We start from the raw sequence: 21,947 nt of genomic DNA on the forward strand, positions 1-21,947 counted from the left end.
TAACTCCTCTCCCCTATTTACTCTTTTGGGTTGACTGATAAAATTAAAAGTTTAGAGCACAAATACACAGCAATAGCTCAATTCCTGGCATTTTCCATTGACAAATACATTAACACACTAAGTTCTGAAGGCAGAAATGGTTTGTCTTCTCTTATTATGCTATGAATAGTGAGTACAGGAGGTTAGTAGATTAGTAAGAATTTTTCAAATATAGGAAATGATTAAAGAAATTTGGAAACTGATTAAAAGATCACTCTTTTAGAACAAGTTTAAGTATATAAAGTCCTACACAATGAAAATTACATTAGAACATAGTTTAATTGTTCAGAAATTCAAAATTGGTCAAAGGAAGACTACAAAGGCACTTTACATTAAATCTCTATTACAGGATTAAGACTACATACTTTCTCCTTTGGAAAGGTGAAAAGAAAGTGTTAGTGGAAAAAAGTTTTCTTTGCTCTTTTAGGTCAGACTTACTTCAAGTTCTGTTTTACTGAGACAAAGCCATATTAATATTCTACTCTATGTTTAGCCACCTCCCTGAACCCAATCACAAATACAACACTGATTAAAACACTGATCTTGTAAAAATGGTATAAAACACATTCTGGGAACAATTGTAAATTTTGATCATGAGTACTACATATTAGGGAATTATAGCTAATGTTCTTAGCTATCATAGTGTTTGAATATGTAGAATGTTATTTTTTAAGAGATACATGCTTAAGTATTTAGGGCAAAATATCTAATTTACTTTCAAATGTTTTAGATATATATATATAAATATAAGTACAAATGCATGTTTCCTTTATTTATTTTGTTTTTCAGATGGAGTCTTACTCTGTCGCCCAGGCTAGAGTACAGTGGTGCAATCCTGGCTCATGGCAACCTCTGTCGCCTGGGTTCAAGAGATTCTCCTGCCTCAGCCTCCCAAGTAGCTGAGATTACAGGTACCTGCCACCATGCCTGGAAAATTTTTGTAGTTTTAGTAGAGACGGGTTTCACCATCTTGGCCAGGCTGGTCTTGAACTCCTAACTTCACGATTCACCCGCCTTAGCCTCCCAAAGCGTTGGGATTTATAGGCATGAGCCACCATGCCCGGCCACAAATGCATGTTTCTATGTTATCTATGCATGTATGTATAAACAAAATATCACAAAATATTAACAGTTATTGAATTTATGGTGGTGGGCATACAGATCATCAGTCTTCTTTCAACTTTTATTAATATTTGAAAATTTTCTTAATAAAAAGCTGGAGTTGAAAACAAGGAATATGTCTGACCAGTAAGGCAGTCTTACTATTGTAACTACAGAGTTTCTAAAACATAGAATGTAAATAACAAACTGAACCTAATGTTGATTTTTTCCTAAAATGAGATCCTGTATAAAATTCAAATTTTCATATATGAACAGCAATGAGCCAGGGGCAGTGGCTCATGCCAGTAATCCCAACATGTTGGGAGGCCAAGGCAGGTAGATCACTTGTGGCCAGAAGTTTGAGACCGGCCTGGCCAACACGGTGTAACCCTGTCTCTACTAAAAGTACAAAAATTAGCCAGGTGTGGTGGGCACCTGTAAGCCCAGCTACTCGGGAGGCTGAGATAGGAGAATCGCTTGAACCGAGGAGTCAGAGGCTGCAGTGAGCCGAGATCATGCCACTTTACTCTAGCCTGGGAAACAGAATGAGACTCTGCCTCAAAAAAAAAAAAAAAAAGAAATCCAGCAATAAAGCACTTAGTTGTAAGTATTGGAAAACATCATTTAGCTTCACTAAACTAGGTTAGTAAATTAAATATAGGTAAGGAGATGGTGTAACTGCCATTAGAATGGAAAATTCAGTTTAATGCTGACCTGCATTTCAAAGGTAGGTCTAATGTACAATTGTGAAACTATGAAACCACTATAAAATCTTTTCTGAGGAACCACAGTAAACAGCATAAATTTCCATAGAACAAAGCAAAACATCTCGAAAATATTAACTGATCATTCTTTCAAAACTATATTACTCAGCATAAATATTTAAATTGATAAATCTGGAAACTTGGGCTCTACTTGAATAATTAAGAGATAGACTGTAGTAATTTAGGTTGAATGGTTCTATTATATAAATCAATAAAGTTATAATAACTATGTATATTATGGCTATGCTGTACTTAAATGCTAAACCAAAGATGGAACTCGCTCACTTGTACATTCCAAAGCCAAAGCTCAGAGCAGTCATCTGGGCCACAAGCAACAAGATAGTTGTCATCTGGACTCCATGCAATATAAGAAACGCCATAAGCATGTCCTTCTAATGTTTTAAGCAGTTTTAGCAGGTGTGTATCCTAGGAGGGAAAATAGACAACTCAGTTAACTCCTGTCACTAAAGTCATTTTTTGGTGCAAGAACTTAAATAACTACAAAGAAGTACTTCGATAATTTAACTGAGGAAATTTTCAGACCAATTTTCCCTTTAATGGCTTGCTTCATAAAGATTCATTCACAATGCAACATCTATTAATCATCTACTATACTTACTATTAAGCATCTACAAGTCATTGTACTGCTACATAAAAACAGAGATATATTTGTATTTGTAATATATGTAAAAAGATATACTGCATTTGCCCATAGAAAGCTTTCAAGGCAACTGAAAACAGATGGGTATAATAAGAGCTATCTCTTACGTATTTTTAAACAACTTCATTGAGATATAACTTACCATAAAATTCATCCTTTTAAAGTATACAACTCAGTATATTTTAGCATATTCAGAGTTGTGCAACCATCTCACCATCTAATTTTAGAACATTCTCATAATTTTCCAAAGAAACCTCCTACCCATCAGCAGTCGTCACACCCCTCCCTGCAGCCCCTGGCAACCACTACTCTCTGTCTCTGTCTCTATTGCCTATTCTGGATGTTTCATATAAATAGACTTATACATGATACAATCTTTTAATTGGCTTTTCACTTAGCATGTTTTCAGGGTTCATCCATGTTACAGAATGCATTAGTATTTCATTTATTTTTATTGCTGAATAATAGTTAACAGTATAATTATTTTGTTTATCCATTCATGAATTGATGAACATTTGGGCTATTTCTCTACTTTTTGGCTATTATGCATAATGCTGCTATGAATATGTATGAGTTTTTGTGTAGACATATGTTTCCATTTCTCTTGGTTATATACATAGGAGTGGAATTTCTGGGTCGTATGCTAACTGTTCAACATTTTGAGAAACTGCCAAAGTCTTTTCCAAGTGGTTATACCATTTTACAATGCTACAAGCAAAGCTACCACTTATTAATGCTAACCAGTATTAGCAATATTCACAAACAATACTTCATTTAATCTTCACAAATCTAGGATATTACTCCCTCTCTCATATTATAGGGAAGAAATGAAGGTTTAGAAGGGTTAGAAACGTGCCTGTCTGTAGTGCAACGGGGATTTGAATCTGGGCTGCCTCACTTAAAAGCCGATATTGTAAGCTATGCAGGCTGAACTGTGAAGTGCAAATGTAGACATGGCAAGTGACAAGGTAACAAGAGTTGACATGTTTGTTTTAGGCTAAGGGGTTACATTTTTCATGTTGTGAAAAGCCACTTACAATTTGTAAGCCAGGGAATATATAGTATGATATTTGGCTTTAGGAAGAGAACTAGGATAACAATGTGGAAGATGAATCAGAAAGAAGAGACAGGATAAGGAAACCACAATGGGACAATGGAACCATAATGAGCCATAGTTCACAGTTAGTTCCCAAAAAGTGAGGCCCTAAAGTAAGATGGTAAGGACTAAAAGAGGTCAGGATCAAAAGATATTTTGGGCTGGGCACTATGGCTCATGCCTGTCCTTTCAGAGGCAGAGGCTGGAGGACTACTGTAGTCCTGGAGTTCAAGACCAACCTCGACATAGTGAGACACACTTATTGTTTTAAAAAAAGATATTGTGGAGATAAAAATGCCATGACGAGCCTGGGCGCGGTGGCTCAAGCCTGTAACTCCAGCACTTTGGGAGGCCGAGGCGGGTGGATCATGAGGTCAAGAGATCGAGACCATCCTGGTCAACATGGTGAAACCTCGTCTCAACTAAAACCACAAAAAATTAGCTGGGCATGGTGGCGCATGCCTGTAATCCCAGCTACTCAGGAGGCTGAGGCAGGAGAATTGCCTGAACCCAGGAGGCGGAGGTTGCAGTGAGCCGAGATTGCGCCATTGCACTCCAGCCTGGGTAACAAGAGCGAAACTCCGCCTTAATTTAAAAAAAAAAAAAAAAAAAAAAAAAAAAAAAAAAAAAAGACATGACAGAATGTAACAATAAATGTTCAAAGACAACCTCCAGATTTCTGATTTAGGGGACAGGGATGGATGTTAACAAGAAACAGATGAAGTAAGAATTTGGCTAAAGGTGGGAAGAAACAGTAAGTTTTAGACTTCAGTCTTAAGATTTGTTGAGTTTAGCTTTAAGCCTGGGTGGGTGGGGAATTCCAATGAATGACCCACAAGCAGTTGAAAAAAGTTGGGAACTAGTCTGATAAAATTAGGTTGGAGATTCCTCCTCTCCTGACAAATGTCACTGCAAAATGGATTATGTTTACGGTCTTGTTTCTTCACTGAGCTCTACATTTCTCATTCGTACAATTATCTAGTCCAAATCATCACTGCTTTGACAAAATTAAATAGTTTAAAACGTGACTACTTTTGATTCTTCTTTTGGAAGGGGGTAAAAGGCATGAGTTAGTTGTATTAGATCAGTAGTATCATTAGGTCAAAGTGGTTTAAATAATTTGCCAAGCAAGTTAAGTCTTGACTAGCTCAAGATCTTCCAGGAACAAATTTTCATTCACAGTACTGCTCCAGATAAACACAAAGATTTGCTTTTCAACTGAAGACAAACTCCTTTAGATATATTTAACTTAACCAGACGCGGTGACTCATCCCTGTAACCCCAGCACTTTGGGAGGATGAGGTTGGTGAATTTCTTGAGGCCAAGAGTTTTGACCAGCCTGGCCAATATGGTGAAACCCTGTCTCTACTAAAAATACGAAAATTAGCCCGACATGGTGACGTGTGCCTGTAATTCCAGCTACACAGGAGGCTGAAGCAGGAGAGTCGCTTGAATTCGGGAGGTGGAGGTTGCAGTGAGCTGAGATCCCACCACTGCACTCCAGCCTGGGCGACAGAGCAAGACCCTGTCTCAATTAAAAAAGAAAAAGAAATATTTAACTCAAAAACTGTTTTATGTACTTGAATGAAAAAAATATAATCCTATAAAAGATAAAGTTGAAAAGAAAAATATTAATACTGTATCTTCACAAGTATAAAGTACCTTTATACTAATATATTCAAAGTGGAAATAACATGTTTGTGAAGCCTACTTGACTTTACTTGGATTTTGGGGGGAATGGGTAAAATTCATTTTTTTTTAAGGCGAAGAAAAACTATTAAAGTAGATACTGTAATCACATCATCTCAATTTTTCAGGCTCTCTTAAATATATTTTTTCCTCTCCATTAAAAAAATACAGAAACACACACGTTCAAAAGGGCATATATATGCATTTTGTTTGAGATGAAGTCTTGCTCTGTCGCTCAGGCTGGAGTGCAGTGGCGTGATCTGAGCTCACTGCAACCTCTGCCTCCTGTGTTCAAGCAATTCTCCTGCCTCAGCCTCCCATGTAGCTGGGACTACAGTCATGCACCACTACGCCGGACTAATTTTTTTGTATTTTTAGTAGAGATGGTGTTTCACCCCTGTTGACCACGCTGGTCTTGAACTCCTGACCTCAGGTGGACTCACCCACTTCAGCCTGCCAAAGTGCTGGGCTTACAGGTGTGACCCACCGCACCCAGCCAAAAGAGTATATATTTTCTTGTAATTTCTTTGGACAGTATCTGACATAACAAAAATACCATCATACCAAAAGAGTTAAACAGTCCTGGAGGACTCACTGTAATAGAGCTATTTAAAAAGTATGGTCTCAAAAAGGCTCTATATTTCATTTTGGAATGTAAGCATTAACTCTGCATTTCCCAAGATAATCTGGCAACAGAGGCCCTTTACATGTAACACTTATCTCATTCTGTAAACCCATTATTCTGACAAAAACATGCTAGGACACACTGGCTTAAGAGTCTAAACTTTTTAGCAAAGAATACAAAAGCTCCTCCTTGATCTGGATGCTACTTAACCTCAACTCCTACTCTACCCAAAACTCGTCCCCCAAACCACCCAAGTGCCATGCTATGTTTTCTTTTGCTCAAGGGCCTATCGCAACTAGTTTTGCCTAAATAGTTCTTTACCTCTTCTTCATCTAACATTTACTTTTCTTACTTTCCCTACTTTCCAGTTCCAGTAGGCTTTCGTTTATGAGCTCCTGTAGCACCCACTATAGAACAAACACAGTGTATTATCATGTGCTTAGTCTGTCTATAGCAGAAGACCTTGCACACAGCAGGTGTTTAATAAATGCTAGCTAAATGAAAGGGGACTCTTACACACTGCTACTAGGAAAAACTTAATAAAGCACAGTTTTGGTATTACTGCCTTCTTTTTTCAGATATCATACAAATAAATGACTGCTGAATGAAAACAGAACTTACAGTATGCAAAGGCTATGATTTGATCCCAAACTCTTTTTCTAGTCTAATTTCCCACTCTGCCAATTACGCATCCCATTTTCTTACTTATTTGTTTATTTTTTTTGGAGAGGGAGAGGAGGGCAAGAGGTTTTCCCCTCTTCCTAGAATGCCCCTTTCCTGTTGTCTACTGTGTGATGCACAGTAAAGCTCCCTTGTGGTTTCATAATACTCTATGTATTATCTATTATGTATCATCCTTATTTCAATGCATTTTGTTTTCATTTAAACTGTACATTCTTTTCACAAGGATTTTTAACTTGAGATCTACAAGAATGGAATAGAATCAGGGATCTATGAATTTAAATGGGAAAAAGACACATCTCTATTTTCATCAAAAGCAGCCTGAAGTTTGGTATTTCCTTCATTCTTATATGCAGGCAATTAACAAGGTAATATTAGCAGTATTGGGTGTATCAGTAATTATATTAGGTAATATATTAGGTAGTTGTAGGTAGTATAGTCAATTAGGTGGTATTAGGTAACTCCATTAACAACAGAAATTTTAAATCTTTTCATATCATATTACAGTTGTTGCAGATATTTATGCTCATTACTTCAAAATTGTGATACTTATATCTGCTTCTAGACTTTATTAAAGCATTCAAAAATTTTTTTTTGTATTATATTAATAACTATATATCAATATAATTGGCTTTCCTTAGTAATGAATACATAACATACATTTGGCCTTGCTATGTGCTTTGGTTTATGCATTTAAACACATTCTGAGAAAGAGACCATAAGGTTTACCAAACTGCCAAAGAGACAAGTGGTACCAAAAAAAGGTAAAGAACCACTGCTTTACAGTACAGAATGTATCTTATTTACCTTTCTTCATTGCTCGTAGCATATAGGTATGCAAGAATTGCTGTGTGCCCTCAACTTCAATTCTCCTCTAAAAAGAACTGTCAGGTTGGGAATGGTGACTCACACCTGTAATCCCAGCACTTTGGAAGGCTGAGATGGGCAATCAGCTGAGGTCAGGAGTATGAGACTAGCCTGGCTAACATGGTGAAACCCCGTCTCTACTTTAAAAATACAAAAATTAGCCAGGCGTGGTACTGCACGCCTATAGTCCCAGCTACTTGGGAGGCTGAGCTATGAGAATCTCTTGACCTAGGAGGTGGAGGTTTCAGTGAGCCAAGATCGTACCACTGCACTCCAGTCTGGGCAACAGAGTGAGACACTAAGAAAAAAAAAAATTACTTCCATCTACGGTTTCCTTTTTCTATACTTCTCAACATGGGAGCCCAAAACTTTTATCTCGGGCTAATATCACATTTTAATTCTAAACTGGAAAGTAAGTTTATTTTATGTGAATGACTCCTAAACCAAATATAGCTCCTTAACCTATCTGGAGTCATGTGCTTCTTTGATCACTTGATCAACGTTCAACTAGTTGAAATAAATGAAAATACTATTATCCACGACAAATCCATAGGTCATTTGGTTATAAACACACATTTATCTGATTTTAGAGGTAACTCTGAATTTTAAATCCAAAATAAAATACTTTATATATCAATGGGAAAACAAGGTGAGGAGGGCATACACAACAAGGTCCACCAATTATACAAGATAATAATGGGCTTCAGAAAGCAAAAGAGTAATGAGTCTTTTTCTAACTTGTGCTTGGGACGGAATGGACATTGTATTAATCTTTCTTTCTTTTCTTTTTTTTATTTTTGAGACAGTGTCTCACTCTGTTGCCCCGGCTCCAGTGTGCAGTGTCAAGATCATAGCTTACTGTAGTGTCCACCTCCTGGGCTCAAGTGATCCTCCCACTTCGTTCTCTCAAGTAGCTGGGACTACAGGTGTGTACAACCACGCCTGACTAATTTTCTGTTTTGACAGACTCACCCTATAGTGCCCAGGCTGGTCTTGAACTCCTGAGTTCAAATGACCCTCCTGCCTCAGTCTCTCAAAGTGCTGGGATTACAGGTATGAGCCACTGTGCCTGGCCTAATCGTTCAACCAAGTATTAAAGATATAAACTGGCAGAGATGTTAATAGCAGTGGGTTTGGAGTTAAGATATTCCTGGATTTGAGTCAAACTTTACCATTACTAACTGTGAGAGTCAAAGTATTTAATTTCTACCTCAGTTTCCTCATATGAATACAGGAGATGTTAGCACCTCAGAGTTTTTCAAAATATTAACTTAGATAATGCATACACAGATTTAGGATTATCACTGGTACATAAATAATGCTGATAATATTAACTTATATATATTATCTATACAACACATGAAGATGTAAGAAATAAAGATGACAAAAAATGCTGTTGGAAAATACTATGACTGATATACGTATACTTAAAAATATGAAATCAATAAATTAGATTCAAAATTACCCCCTTTTGCAATATAAACACTCATATTGGGGTACATACCGGATCAACTTGCCATATGATAACTGTTGTATCTTTTGATCCTGTTGCTAGTTTAGTGCCATCATTAGAGAATTTACAGAACCACACTTCATTACAATGCTCCGTAAGTATCTGCTGTGTATAACATGGGAACTGCCTCCTAAAACAAAGAGGTATACAAATTATTATTTTTTCAAAACAGATTAGAGTAATAATAACACAAAAGATAAATAACTGATAAAACTTCTTTGAAGATCACATCACTATTTAAAAATAAGAAATAAATGCATTTGTACATTTTTTATTATTTTTACTTTTTCTGAGACAGGGTCTCTCTCTGCTGCCCAGGCTGGAGTGCAGTAGCACAGTCACAGCTCACTGTAGCCTTGACTGCCTGCTCAAGAGATCCTCCCACCTCAGCCTCCTGAGTAGCTAGGACCACAGGCCTGTGACAACACACCCAGCTAAATTTTTTTGACCTGCTACTGGGGAGGCTGAGGTGGGAGTATTGCTTGAGCCTGGGAGTTAAGAGACTGCAGTGAGGTGTGATTGCACCACTGCACTCCAGCCTGAGTGATGAAGTGAGACCGTTTCAAAAAACAAACAAACCAAAACGAAAATCAGAATAGGCATCACAGCTCCAGATAATGAGTTTAGGTCCCTTTTCACTTATAAGCTTTAATGTCTTTGGCAAGTTATTTAGCTACTCTCAGCTTGAGTTTCCACATCTACAAAAGGAGATAATATCTACCTACCAAGGTTCTTAGGATTCTTCTAAGAATTAGAAATGCATTTAAAATTTTTGGAATGCAATACTCAAATGTGATTAATAATATTCTTGGGGAAGCACAGGAGAAATGCAATATACGGCAAGGAGTGCAATAGTTAAGAGCAAAGCGTTAAGAATGGGAGTAGTAGAGTCTCTCAGACTTAGATTCAAATCTTGGCTCAGCCACTTAGCTATGATTCTGAGAGATTAAATTAACCTCAATTTTTCCAACCATCAAAGATTAAGGTATCTGCCTTATAGAATTCCTTATACAAGGATGAAATAAGAGAAAGAGAAAATGACTATAAACCATTTAGACTGAATCTGACACTTAGCTAGTACCTCTTAAATGGCAACTAATATTATATATCAAAGGCAAGTAATTTTGTGATTTATGATCCAGTTTACCAATTTAAATGACTATTTTCATTAAGTAATCATTTAAAAAAATCATTCTTTTCCAACCTCTACATCAGCACTGTCCAAGAGAACTTTCTGTGACAATGGAAATGCTATATACTCGTGGTAGCCCTCACTACAATGGGTATTGAGCTAATATGGTAGCTCTCACTACAAATGGCTATTGAATACTTGAAATGTGGCCAGTAAGCTGGAGGAACTTGAATTTAAATGGACACACGTAGTTAGTGGCTACTGCTTATAGACATTCTCTGTATTATAAATCATATAATATTATAAATTCTCTGTATTATAAAAAATGTTATTTAAGTAGGCTGGGCATGGTGGCTCACGCCTGTAATCCCAACACTTTGGGAGGCTGAGGCAGGCAGATCACCTGAGGTCAGGAGTTCAAGACTAGGCAGGCCAACATGGCGAAACCTCATCTCTACTAATACAAAAATTAGCTGGGCGTGGTGGCGCATGCCTGTAGTCTCAGCTACTCGGAAGCCTGAGGCAGGAGAACCGCTTGAACCTGGAAGGTGAAGGTTGCAGTGAGCCGAGATCGCACCACTCCACTCCAGCCTGGGTGACAGAGCGAGACTCAGTCTCAAACAACAACAGCAACACCCCCCACCCCCACCTCCCCATCCCCCGCCAAAAAAACCCCAATGTTATTTAAACATTAATGGATACACTTTTAAGTCTATCCTGAAACACATTCTTCCTTCTTTTCCCCATCAATAATTAAAAATTTTATTTTGTCAATTCATCAGCCTGAAACATAATACATATTTAAAAATAAATTAATCTTTATTTGGTACACATGGCAATCTACCTTAGCAGATGGCTATTTGGAGGCTATTTTAAGCTTTCAGATTTTTTTTTTTTTTTTTTTTTTTTTTGAGACGGAGTTTCGCTCTTGTTACCCAGGCTGGAGTGCAATGGCACGATCCCGGCTCACCGCAACCTCCGCCTCCTGGGTTCAGGCAATTCTCCTGCCTCAGCCTCCTGAGTAGCTGGGATTACAGGCACACGCCACCATGCCCAGCTAATTTTTTTTGTATTTTTAGTAGAGACGGGGTTTCACTATGTTGACCAGAATGGTCTCGATCTCTTGACCTCGTGATCCACCCGCCTCGGCCTCCCAAAGTGCTGGGATTACAGGCTTGAGCCACCGCGCCCGGCCGCTTTCAGATTTTTAAATTAAATTGCCTTAATATTACTACTCTATATGTGTGATTTTTAGATTAAATAATACTACATGATTTATTAAGCACTTAGGTGTCAAATGCTGCTTTACACACTTTATATATAATATTGCTCATATAAATACTATTAATCCCCATTTTCATGGGGCTCAAAGAGGACAAATAACTTACTAGATGTCATAAAACTGGTAAGTAATTGTACTACAATTTGGACCTATGGTTGACTCTAAGGCCAGTTTTCTTTTCAAATCCCATTTTTAAATCATATTTTTCAAGGCGCTGTTGGATAAATTCCAATGAAATAAACAATTTCAGTATCAGAAACAGTTTTTTCCTCTTCTAATGTTTATCTTTTTTTTTTTTTTTTTTTTTTTTTTTTTTTTTTTTGAGACTGAGTCTCATTCTGTTGCCCAGGATGGAGTGCAGTGGCACAATCTTGGCTTACTGCAACCTCCGCCTGCTGGGTTCAAGTGATTCTCCCGCTTCAGCCTCCCCAATAGCTGGGATTACAGGTATAGGCCACCATGCCTGGCTAATTTTTTTTGTATTTTTGATAGAGACGGAGTTTCAACATGTTGGCCAGGCTGGTCTTGAACTCCAGACCTCAGGTGATCTACCCACCTCAGCCTCCCAAAGGGCTGTGATTACAGGCCACTGTACCTGGACTGTTTTTTTGTTTTGTTTTGTTTTGTTTTTGAGATGGAGTTTTGCTCTTGTTGCCCAGGCTGGAGTGCAGTGGTGCAATCTCAGCTCACTGCAACTTCCACCTCCTAGGTTCAAACAATTCAATTCTCCTACCTCAGCCTCCTGAGCAGCTGGGGTTAAAGGTGCCCACCACCACACTTGGCTAATTTTTACATTTTTACTGGAGACAGGGTCTCACCTTGTTGCCCAGGCTGGTCTCAAACTCCTGGGCTCAAGTGATCTCCCTTCCCTGGCCTTCCAAAGTGCTGGGATTACTGGTGTGAGCCACCGTGCCCTGCCTAGAAATTGTATACGATCTAATAAATCTTTTCAGTGTACATCAGGATTTTTAAAAAGTCATAATTCATTTATTCATAATTCTTTATTCTCCAGAAAAAAAGCTGGTATTTAATTTCAAAGCTAAGATTTAATTTCTGAAACAGTTTTCTAGTTTCAACACTGAAATTTAGTCTCTAAAAGAGTAAAGCAGGTAACAAAAATTAGCAACTTTTCTTTTGAAGACTTTTAGATAAATAACAGAAATTAAATTCGGCTTCAGATCCAGTGTGGTGGCATATGCCTGTGATCCTAGCACTTTGGAAGGACAAGATGAGAGGATCACCTGAGGCCAGGAGTTTGAGATTGGCCTGGGTAACACAGTAAGCAACCCCATCACCAAAAAAAAAAAAAAAAAAAGGGCACAAAACAACAACAACAGAAACACACCCAAAAAGAATTTTTTTTTTTTTGAGACGGAGTCCCGCTCTGTTATCATGCTGGAGTACAATGGCACGATCTCAGCTCACTGCAACCTCTGCTTCCTGGGTTCAAGGGATTCTTCTGCCTCAGCCTCCGAGAAGCTGGGACTACAGATGTGTGCCACCACACTTGGCTAATTTTTTTTTATTTTTAGTAGAGATGAGGTTTCACCATCTCTTAGGAGGTCAGGATGGTCTCAATCTCCTAAACTTGTGATCCACCCGCCTTGGCCTCCCAAAGTTCTGGGATTACAGGCATGAACCACCACACCTGGCCAAAAAAATTTTTTTTTAAATTAGCAGTGTGTGGTGGGGTCCATGCCTGAAGGCCCAGCTACTCAGGAGGCTGAGATGAGAGTTCAAGGCTACTGTGAACTGCAATTGCACCACTGCACTCCAACTTGGGCTACAGAGCAAAAACTTGTGTTGAATAGAATTTTTTTTTAAATTAAAAAATAAATAAATTCTGGTTCTATTTTTGCAGCTTAGCAATAAAGGGCAGAATTCACTCTCAAGACTGTGTATGTAACATAATGTCTGATATTATTCTCTTAGTGTCTTTAAAATCTTTAGAGTGAAAAGCTAAGGCTGACTCCTAGTTTTCTGGGTTGGGAAAACTGGGTAGATGGTTGCTTTTCAATGAGGTAGGGTATTTAAGAAAAAGCAGACTTTGCAAAAATAGGTGAGATGAAAAGGAATTTGTATTTTGGACATGCTGTGTTTAATGTACTTGAGCAACCCAAATTGTGGTATTAAGGTCTAAGGCTCAGGAGATAAATTTGGTGAAGACAGGCTAGAAAATATCCACTGAATGTAACAGAGGTGTTCTTACCAACATCAACAATTCTGGTGTTGTGTTAGCTACACAAGCCTTCATACTAAAGAAATCTGAAGAGTGAAGGAAAAGTAAGGCCACAAACATTGTGAATGTTTAGTAGGTAATGATTTTAAGAAGTTCTTCTAAAGTGGAGGGGGAGAGAGAAAGAGAGGTAACTAGGAGCATAGAGTCAAAGTTTTGTTTTGTTTAAGACTACAGAGAAGACTTTCTAATAACCATTGATTAATGGTTATTTCAGAAGAACAAGGATGATTTCATTCCTATGTAAAACTCTGGACTGCTTTTCTACAGAGGCATATGAGACCTGGTCCCTGATCTGAGGGTTGGAAAATGTTAGATTAAATATTTTTCATCATTTAGTTTCATAGGTAATGATGTAGACGTTAAAACACTTTGGTCATGTCCCCATAGATGTCAGTTTCCAAACGGGAAGACAAGCTCTTAACCTAGATTCCTCTTGAACCATCATGTCTAGCCATCACCTTTCAAAATATTTAAATTTATGAAGCAAAAAAAAAACTGGGTTCAAAAGTGTCTTAATTTTAACACTGTTCTCAAATCCGTTCATGGAGCTATGAACCATGAAACTATATAGCCTTTTAGTCTATTAGCTATTCCTACCTCTATTCAATGTATACAAAAAGATTTTAAAATCCTCAGAAACAAGTTATAGAACAGTATTAAAGAATTTAAAAAGGATGGGGAAAAAATGTCTAATCACCCTCATGTAGAACACTTAAGATATGCACCAAGTAATAATCGAATACTTTAAGATAACATGACCATTTTAAGTGACTTAAGGCCAATATCTCAATTATTTTTTACTTCAAGAAGGGAGACTGAGGTAAAAACTCAATACATATAAAAGTAGTTTATACACATGTAAAAAATTATTTGAAATCACAGTAAAGACATACATATATAGACAATTTTTATGGTTATTCAGAAGTTCTTCGTTATTCTAAAGCCCTCACACTTAAAATGCGTTTGTCCTTATTTATGTTACTTTCATTACTTCTTTGATGATCACTGGTAAAAGCAACTGAGCACATGAATACAGCTACTTCTTTGTGTGTGTTCACCGGACCCAAATCATTTCCTTTTCGAAGTTTGAAATATTTCACAATTTGTTTTTTGATATCTTAAAACTAAAGCTCTGTTATAGGCCCAGCACGGAGGCACATGTCTATAATCCCAACGCTTTGGGAGGCCAAGGCAGAAGTATTAATTGCCTGAGGCCAGGAGTTTGAGACCAGCCGGGGTGAGAAACCCCATCTCTACATAAAAATTTAAGAATTAGCCAGGCATGGTAGTACATGTCTATACAGTCCTAGCTACTCAGAAGGCTGAGGTGAGCGGACTGCTTGAGCCTAAGAACTCAAGGCTATAGTGGCCTATGATCGTGCCAATCCTATCCTGGGCAACAGAGAGAGACTGTGTCTAAAAAAGACACAAAAAACCAAGAACAAAATAAAGCTATGCTTTAATTTTAGAGACTATTAAAATAGCAGGTATATTTTTACTCAAAGCACTCCTAATGTCAAAAGAGAAGCCTGAATTTTTACAAGTTAAATTATGTACATGGGTAGACACAGTTAAAAAAATCCAGTATCTGTTGTTCTAACCATTTTTAGAGTCCATCTTCTACTAAAACGCAGAACTTTCATTAAGAAAAAAGTATTACCATGATCTTATTGGCAGTAAATAATTTGGGACATAGTTAAATTCTCAGACACAGAAAACGACTAACCAAGCCTATGGATAAGGAAAAATTGGCTTCCCAGCTTCAGTTCTCAAGGTATGGTTACTATGTGAACATAGAAATTTCTCATAGTTTTCAAGTTTAGTTGCTTTAGTTTTACTTGTGAACAAATGCTAAATCAGACAAGAATTGTTATATAGCTATAGGATAAAACTCTAAAAAAAAAAAAAATCCCAAAATAAATGCATCACTGAGTTTGTAAATGTTAGCCTATTTCAGAATATGAAAAGTTTTCCTCTTACCTACTACAAACATGATCTATAAGCAGAGACACAGAATCTAGATTACTATCAAGTTTGGTATTGTGATATAGGCACCGATCCCTTTGTAGTTCCACCGCCTGCCGCAGGAGAGTCTGTAAACGCCGTGGGGGAAGCATCACTGATGGTGGTAAATAGGCTTTAATAGAAAATATTTCAAAAAAGAGAAATAATAAGCTGTAAACTTTTATTTAAGACATTTGCTCATCTTCTGCTGTACTTGTTCCTACCTCAATAGTATCTATTCCTTAAGTAGAGAAATTCTGGGTGATGTGTTATGTGAACTTTATCAACATCTGTCAGCAGCAATAACTATATGTTGCTCCTAGAATGGATGTACTTGGGTGGGAGGGGTTTATTTTGTATGTGGATTTTCTAGAGACAGGAACGATAAGTGGGGAATAACAACAACAAAATGAAGAAAAAGAAGACAACAATGTAAAGAATATCGGATAATGACTGTGTACCAGAAGGAGACCAGGTATAATTAAAGTCTCCACTTAACAAAGAGCAGAATTTTGGCAAATGCTACAGCAGGTCAAGTTCTAGTTCCCATTAAACTGCTCTAAAAATCACTTCTTGGCCTTTTGGCTAGGATCAAGTGCAAACTGCTCCAAATGCCAAAGATACTGTGTGAATTCAGGGAGTAACTGGTGTTTCGATATCAACACCAACCTACTGCAATCCCTGAATGCCTTTATACCTCCCCAGCTGCATGGCTTTGTGATTCTTAGGATCTTCACTGTCATCTCATCATCAAAACTATAGAATCATATAATTTTCAGAGAGAACAACGTCTTTTACATAAAAATATGGCTAAAATGAAACCTGTATTACAATCTAGAAGTTAACAACACGGTTGGGGAAGAAGAAAACAATTTACCTAAAGAAACTTGGGCCTTACTATTGAAATCAATAAATCTTTAAAGCACTTGTGACTTAAAACTCTGGTTTACGTATTTTTTCCTCCAAATATGGAACTTTTCCCCCAAACAAAATCTTAAGGGAGAGCATCACCACATAATACAAATGAAAAAAGGGGTGCTCTGGAACCAGTGCCCTTTCACTGACTCCTGAGGTTACTTTCCTAGACTCCACGACAGAGTCTGCAAAAATGGATTCCCCCTCTTCTAACCACTCAATACAAGTATGTCTAGATATGTCTTCCTAATTGATCCATTGTATCCATTTATAATCTAAGGGAAAACACGGAAACGTAAAAAATTAAGACTCTTACTCTGAAGTTTGTCCAAGAGTTTAGATCGGGAAGCCGTCCCTTTGCCTTCCCATTCTGCTTTTGCACGTAGGTCTTCTGCATGGCTACACATCAGATACCTAAAAATACAACAGAGAAAGCAACCAATATCAAGCCCATTTCTTTGAAATATATAGAATTGAAAAGTATTGACGATCTGGCTATCTGCTCCTTACTAATACATACCAAGAAATTTCTACAGTGGACTCAATTAATTAATCTGGTACCTGCGTAAGATGACTAAAATGTAAAGCAACAATAGCTAAATATATATTACCTATTAACAGAACATATTCTAACATTACTGTTATATATTATATGAAAATGGCTCTTATTGTGCAGGTTCTGTTATAGCAGTCAACCTATATTACAATATTATTATTCTGTTTTAATAAATGAAAAAACCAAGGCACAGAAAGCTTAAGTAACTGGTGTAGGGTTAAGAGGCAAAGAAGGAATATAAACGTAGGCATTCTAGCTGTAGAGCTTGCTCTTAACCACTAGGCTAACTTAACTACTTCTGAACAGTAGAATAAAACTCAAAGAACATACCTTTAAAACTTTATAATAAACATCATTCTAGAAATAGTATAACTGGATAATCATCTTTGTGTCATCTTGTGAAAGATATTGAGATCTCAAAGCACAAAAATGGGTAACTGTTTTATTGCTCACTCTATGTAGAGAAAGTGGAATAAATGCTTAAGTTCACAGATTTTGGAGAATAAACAAGGGACCGCTGCTGGGAGTGTGACCCTGACCTGGTTTTGGTTCTTCTCAGGGGAATGGGCTTTGAAAGTAAAAGAAGTGAAGGTATTATTCAAACATGGAGATTAGATGTGGTAAGTAACTCTCCTGCTGTTTTGTCTCATACACTGCCAGACAAATCTGTTCTCACTTGTAAAAAGAATGTTAAATAGGGTAATGAGAATTCTTGATGATGAAGCATATTAAGTACTTAGTCTACTACCTGCTATACAGGTAGAGCTCAATAAATATCAGAAATCTCTCAGTTAACATGAGTATCACTCCCTCCCTTTCTTAACTGCATAAAGCATATTTCATTTAGAATCTAAATGATTTAATAATCTCTTCCCAAACAGAACTACTTGTTCTCTTGTTTAGTACATAGTGCTTTAGCCAAAAAAACAAAACAAAACAAAACAAAAAATACTTAAAAAAAAAAGTAATTATACTCAAAATACTCTATAGGAAGTTAATATTGTGAATATTTTGTTTCTAAAATAATTTCTTTGGGGGAAGTTTATTATCAATCATTATATGAAAGAAATGTTCACTTTTAAAATTTTACAAAAATGACTTATGATTGCTTCTACGTACTTGTGAAAATACACATTGAATCTTAAAGTTTCAAATGAATTTCTGTTTTACAGAAAGTCACATGGTATAACTAAAAGGACATTGGATTGAGAAGAAGAAACCCTGGGTTCTGATCCCAGTTCCACATCTTGCCACCTTTGGGCCATTTCCTTAGGTGAAAAACGCAGGGTTTGTTTCAGAATAAAACCCGTACGATTAACCTATATGTTCTGACACAGAGCAGGGAAAAAAAAAATCATCCTGTAAATGATATTCAGATGACAAAGAAAAGGGAAAAAAAAAATCATCCTGTAAATGATATTCAGATGACAAAGAAATCAGATACTGCATTAAAGGTAATCAGCATGCCTGTAATCCCAACACTATGGGAGGCCGAGGCGGGTGGATCACCTGAGGTCAGGAGTTTGAGATCAGCCTGGCCAATGTGGCAAAACTCCATCTTTACTAAAAATAATAATAATCAAAAAATAGCTGGGTGTGGTAGCATGCGCTTGTAATCCCAGCTACTTGGGAGGCTGAGGCAGAATTGCTTGAACCCAGGAGGTGGAGGCTGCAGTGGGCCGAGACTGTGCCATTGCACTTCAGCCTGGGTGATGGAGTGAGACTCTGTCTCAAAACAAAACAAAACAAAACAGTAAACAGAACAAGATAATTTTTCAGCTACCATATTAAAACATCTAGCAGGCCAGGTATGGTGGCTCATGCCTGTAAACCTAGCATTTTGGGAAGCCAAGGTGAGAGGACTGCTTGAGCACAAGAGTTTAAGACCAGTCTAGGCAACACAGAGAGACCCCATCTCAAAAAACTTGAAGAATTTACTGTTTCAAGATGTGGTGGTGGGTAAAACCAATGACTTTGGAATCAGTCGAACCAGGTTTTGAGTCTTGGCTTTCTGATTTATTAGCTTTAAACTGTGCTGGTTACTTAATTTCTTTGAGGCTCAGTTTCCTTATCTGCAAGGAATGCACCCTTATCTTGGGCCCATTCTTCTGTCCATCATTTTGTATTTACAAACTCATTATGTGTCACATATTTGTTCTCGATGCTGGAGCCGTATCATATAGTGAAAAATGCTATAAAGAAAAAAAATTAAAAACAGAGTGATGTAACAGAGAATACCTATGGGTAATCTTGGGAGAAGATCATGCTCAGGCTGGGAATTGAGCAAGGAGTACCCAGCTATGCAAAGACTTGGGGGGACATGCATTTCAGATGGAGGGGACAAGCAGTGCAAATGCCTTAAGGGGTGGCAAGTTAATGAACAGAAACATCATGAGTGTCACTACAGAGTAACGAATAAAGAAAAAGATGGCAGAAGAAGATCAGGGATTTTGTGGCCTTGCATTAAGATTTTGGGCTTTACTTTAAGACTGCTGGAAAGCCAGTGGCAACGGAGTGAAAAGATATCATTTATGGTTTTTGCTTACTTATTTGTCTAGCTGCTGTATGAAACATGCATTGTTAAGAAATTAAGAATGAAGTTGGGTGCAGTGGCTCATGCGTATAATCCCCACACTTCAGAAGGCTGAGGCACGTGGACCACCTAAGATCAGGAGTTCGAGACCAGCCTGGCCAATGTGGTAGCGACCCCGTCTCTACTAAAAATACAAAATTAGCCAGGTGTGGTGGCGCATGCCTGTAATCCTAGCTACTCAGGAGGCAAGGCTGAACAAACGCTTGAACCTGGGAGTAGGAAGTTGCAGTGAGCTAAGACTGAACATTGCATTCTGGCCTGGGTGACAATAGTGAAACTCTGTCTCAAAAAAAAAAAAAAATAAATAGAAAGAAAGAAAGAAATTATTAGTGAAGACGAGGTGGGAAGCTAGTATAATATTCTAAGAGAGATGTCCATGGCTTAACGAGGCTAGAAACTATGGAGATTCAGAGAAATAAAAATTTGAGATGTTTTAGAATTAGGCCATACATGTCAAAGTTAAAGAAAAAGCAGTATGAGGCTTGCCTCCTGGGTTCAAGCGATTCTCCTGCCTCAGCCTCTTAAGTAGCTGGGATTACAGGTGTGTGCCACCACACCTGGCTAATTTTTTGTATTTTAAGTAGAGATGGGGTTACACTATGTTGGCCAGACTGGTCTCAAACTCCTGACCTTGTGATCTGCCTGCCTTGGCCTCCCAAAGTGTTGGGATTACAGGTGTGAGCCACCACTCCTGGCAGTTATTCTTTTTTATGCTAGTATAAATAAAACTGTTTTCTTAACTCCATTTTTTTGAATTACTCATTGAGAAATACCATTACTGTGTATTGATCTCGTAACCTTGCTGAACTTGCCTAATAGTTCTAAGAGTTTTTTACTGGATTCCTTAAATTTTCTTTATATAAAATCATGACATCTTTGAACAGAGATAGTTTTACTTTTTTTTTTTTTTTTTTTTGAGACGGAGTTTCGCTCTTGTTACCCAGGCTGGAGTGCAATGGCGCGATCTCGGCTCACTGCAACCTCCTGGGTTCAGGCAATTCTCCTGCCTCAGCCTCCTGAGTAGCTGGGATTACAGGCACGCACCTCCATGCCCAGCTAATTTTTTTGTATTTTTAGTAGAGACGGGGTTTCACCATGTTGACCAGGATGGTCTCGATCTCTTGACCTTGTGATCCACCCGCCTCGGCCTCCCAAAGTGCTGGGATTACAGGCTTGAGCCACCGCGCCCGGCAGTTTTACTTTTTTCCTTTTTAACCTGTATGCCTTTTATTCCTTTTTCTTGCTCAATTTCCTCGGCTAGAACCTCCAGTACAATGTTGAATGGAAGTAGCAAGAGTAGACATCACTGTCCTATTCTTGATCACAGGAAGAGAGCTTTCAGTCTTTCACTGCCAGCCCCATGAGTTTGCATTAATACCCTTTATTCGGGCAAGGAAGTCCCTTTCTATTCCTAGTTTGTTGAGTGTATGTATCATGAAGAGGTGAATCAAGAATTTTGTTTTGAGGCTGGGTGCAGTGGTTCATGCCTATAATCCCACCTTGGGAGGCTGAGGTGGGTGGACTGCTGAAGGCTAGGAGGAGTTCAAGACCAGCCTGGGCAACATAGCTAGACCTGTCTCTACAAAAAAATGAAAAAATTAGCCACACATGGTGGTACACGCCTGAAGTCCTACCTATTTAGACAGGTATGGCAGGAGGATAGCTTGAGCCCAGAAACTGGAGGCTGCAGTGAACTATGATCATGCCACTGCACTCCAGCCCCATATAACCAAGACATCTATGAAACATCCAAGTGGAGAATGTCAAGTATGCCAGTAGAAATAAACATTGGTAGTTCAGATGAAAGCGTTAATTTAAGAGCCACTGGTATACAGATAGTATGTGAATCCATGGTATAGAATGAGATTGCCTAAGAAAAGTATGTAGACAGAGAATAGAAAGGAAGCCCAGGACCAAACCTTTGGGTACTCTAACATTTTAAGGATTAATTAATTAACAGTGACTCATGCCCGTAATCCCAGCACTGTGGGAAGATCACTTGAGGCCAGGAGTTTGAGATCACACTGGACAGCATAGTGAGACCCTGTCTCTACCCCTTCTCCCCTGAAAAAGGACTGATGTTGATGTGAGGATGAAATGAGGCTATTTATGTGAAAAGCTCTGCAAGGGCCTGGCACATGACAAGTACTCAAAAAGTTAGTATGCACCAATACTGGAAACATCATTGCT

General features: G+C 38.0%; 1 protein-coding gene across 2 annotated transcripts in view; it reads right to left on the reverse strand.

Moving 5' to 3' along the window:
* WDR26 (WD repeat domain 26) overlaps window positions 1–21,947 on the reverse strand; it is a 47,056-nt gene that overhangs the window by 15,202 nt on the left and 9,907 nt on the right. For both annotated transcript variants that reach the window (XM_003930309.4, XM_074385246.1), the window contains exons 5-8: window positions 16,925–17,022; window positions 15,670–15,826; window positions 9,028–9,166; window positions 2,190–2,330 (exon numbers count right to left, since the gene is read on the reverse strand). In XM_003930309.4, coding sequence (XP_003930358.3) covers window positions 2,190–2,330; window positions 9,028–9,166; window positions 15,670–15,826; window positions 16,925–17,022 — 535 coding nt within the window. The remainder of the gene's footprint in view (window positions 1–2,189; window positions 2,331–9,027; window positions 9,167–15,669; window positions 15,827–16,924; window positions 17,023–21,947) is intronic.

Source organism: Saimiri boliviensis, chromosome 14, assembly GCF_048565385.1.
Source record: "Saimiri boliviensis isolate mSaiBol1 chromosome 14, mSaiBol1.pri, whole genome shotgun sequence".
In the NCBI taxonomy this organism is placed as follows: Eukaryota; Metazoa; Chordata; class Mammalia; order Primates; family Cebidae; genus Saimiri; species Saimiri boliviensis.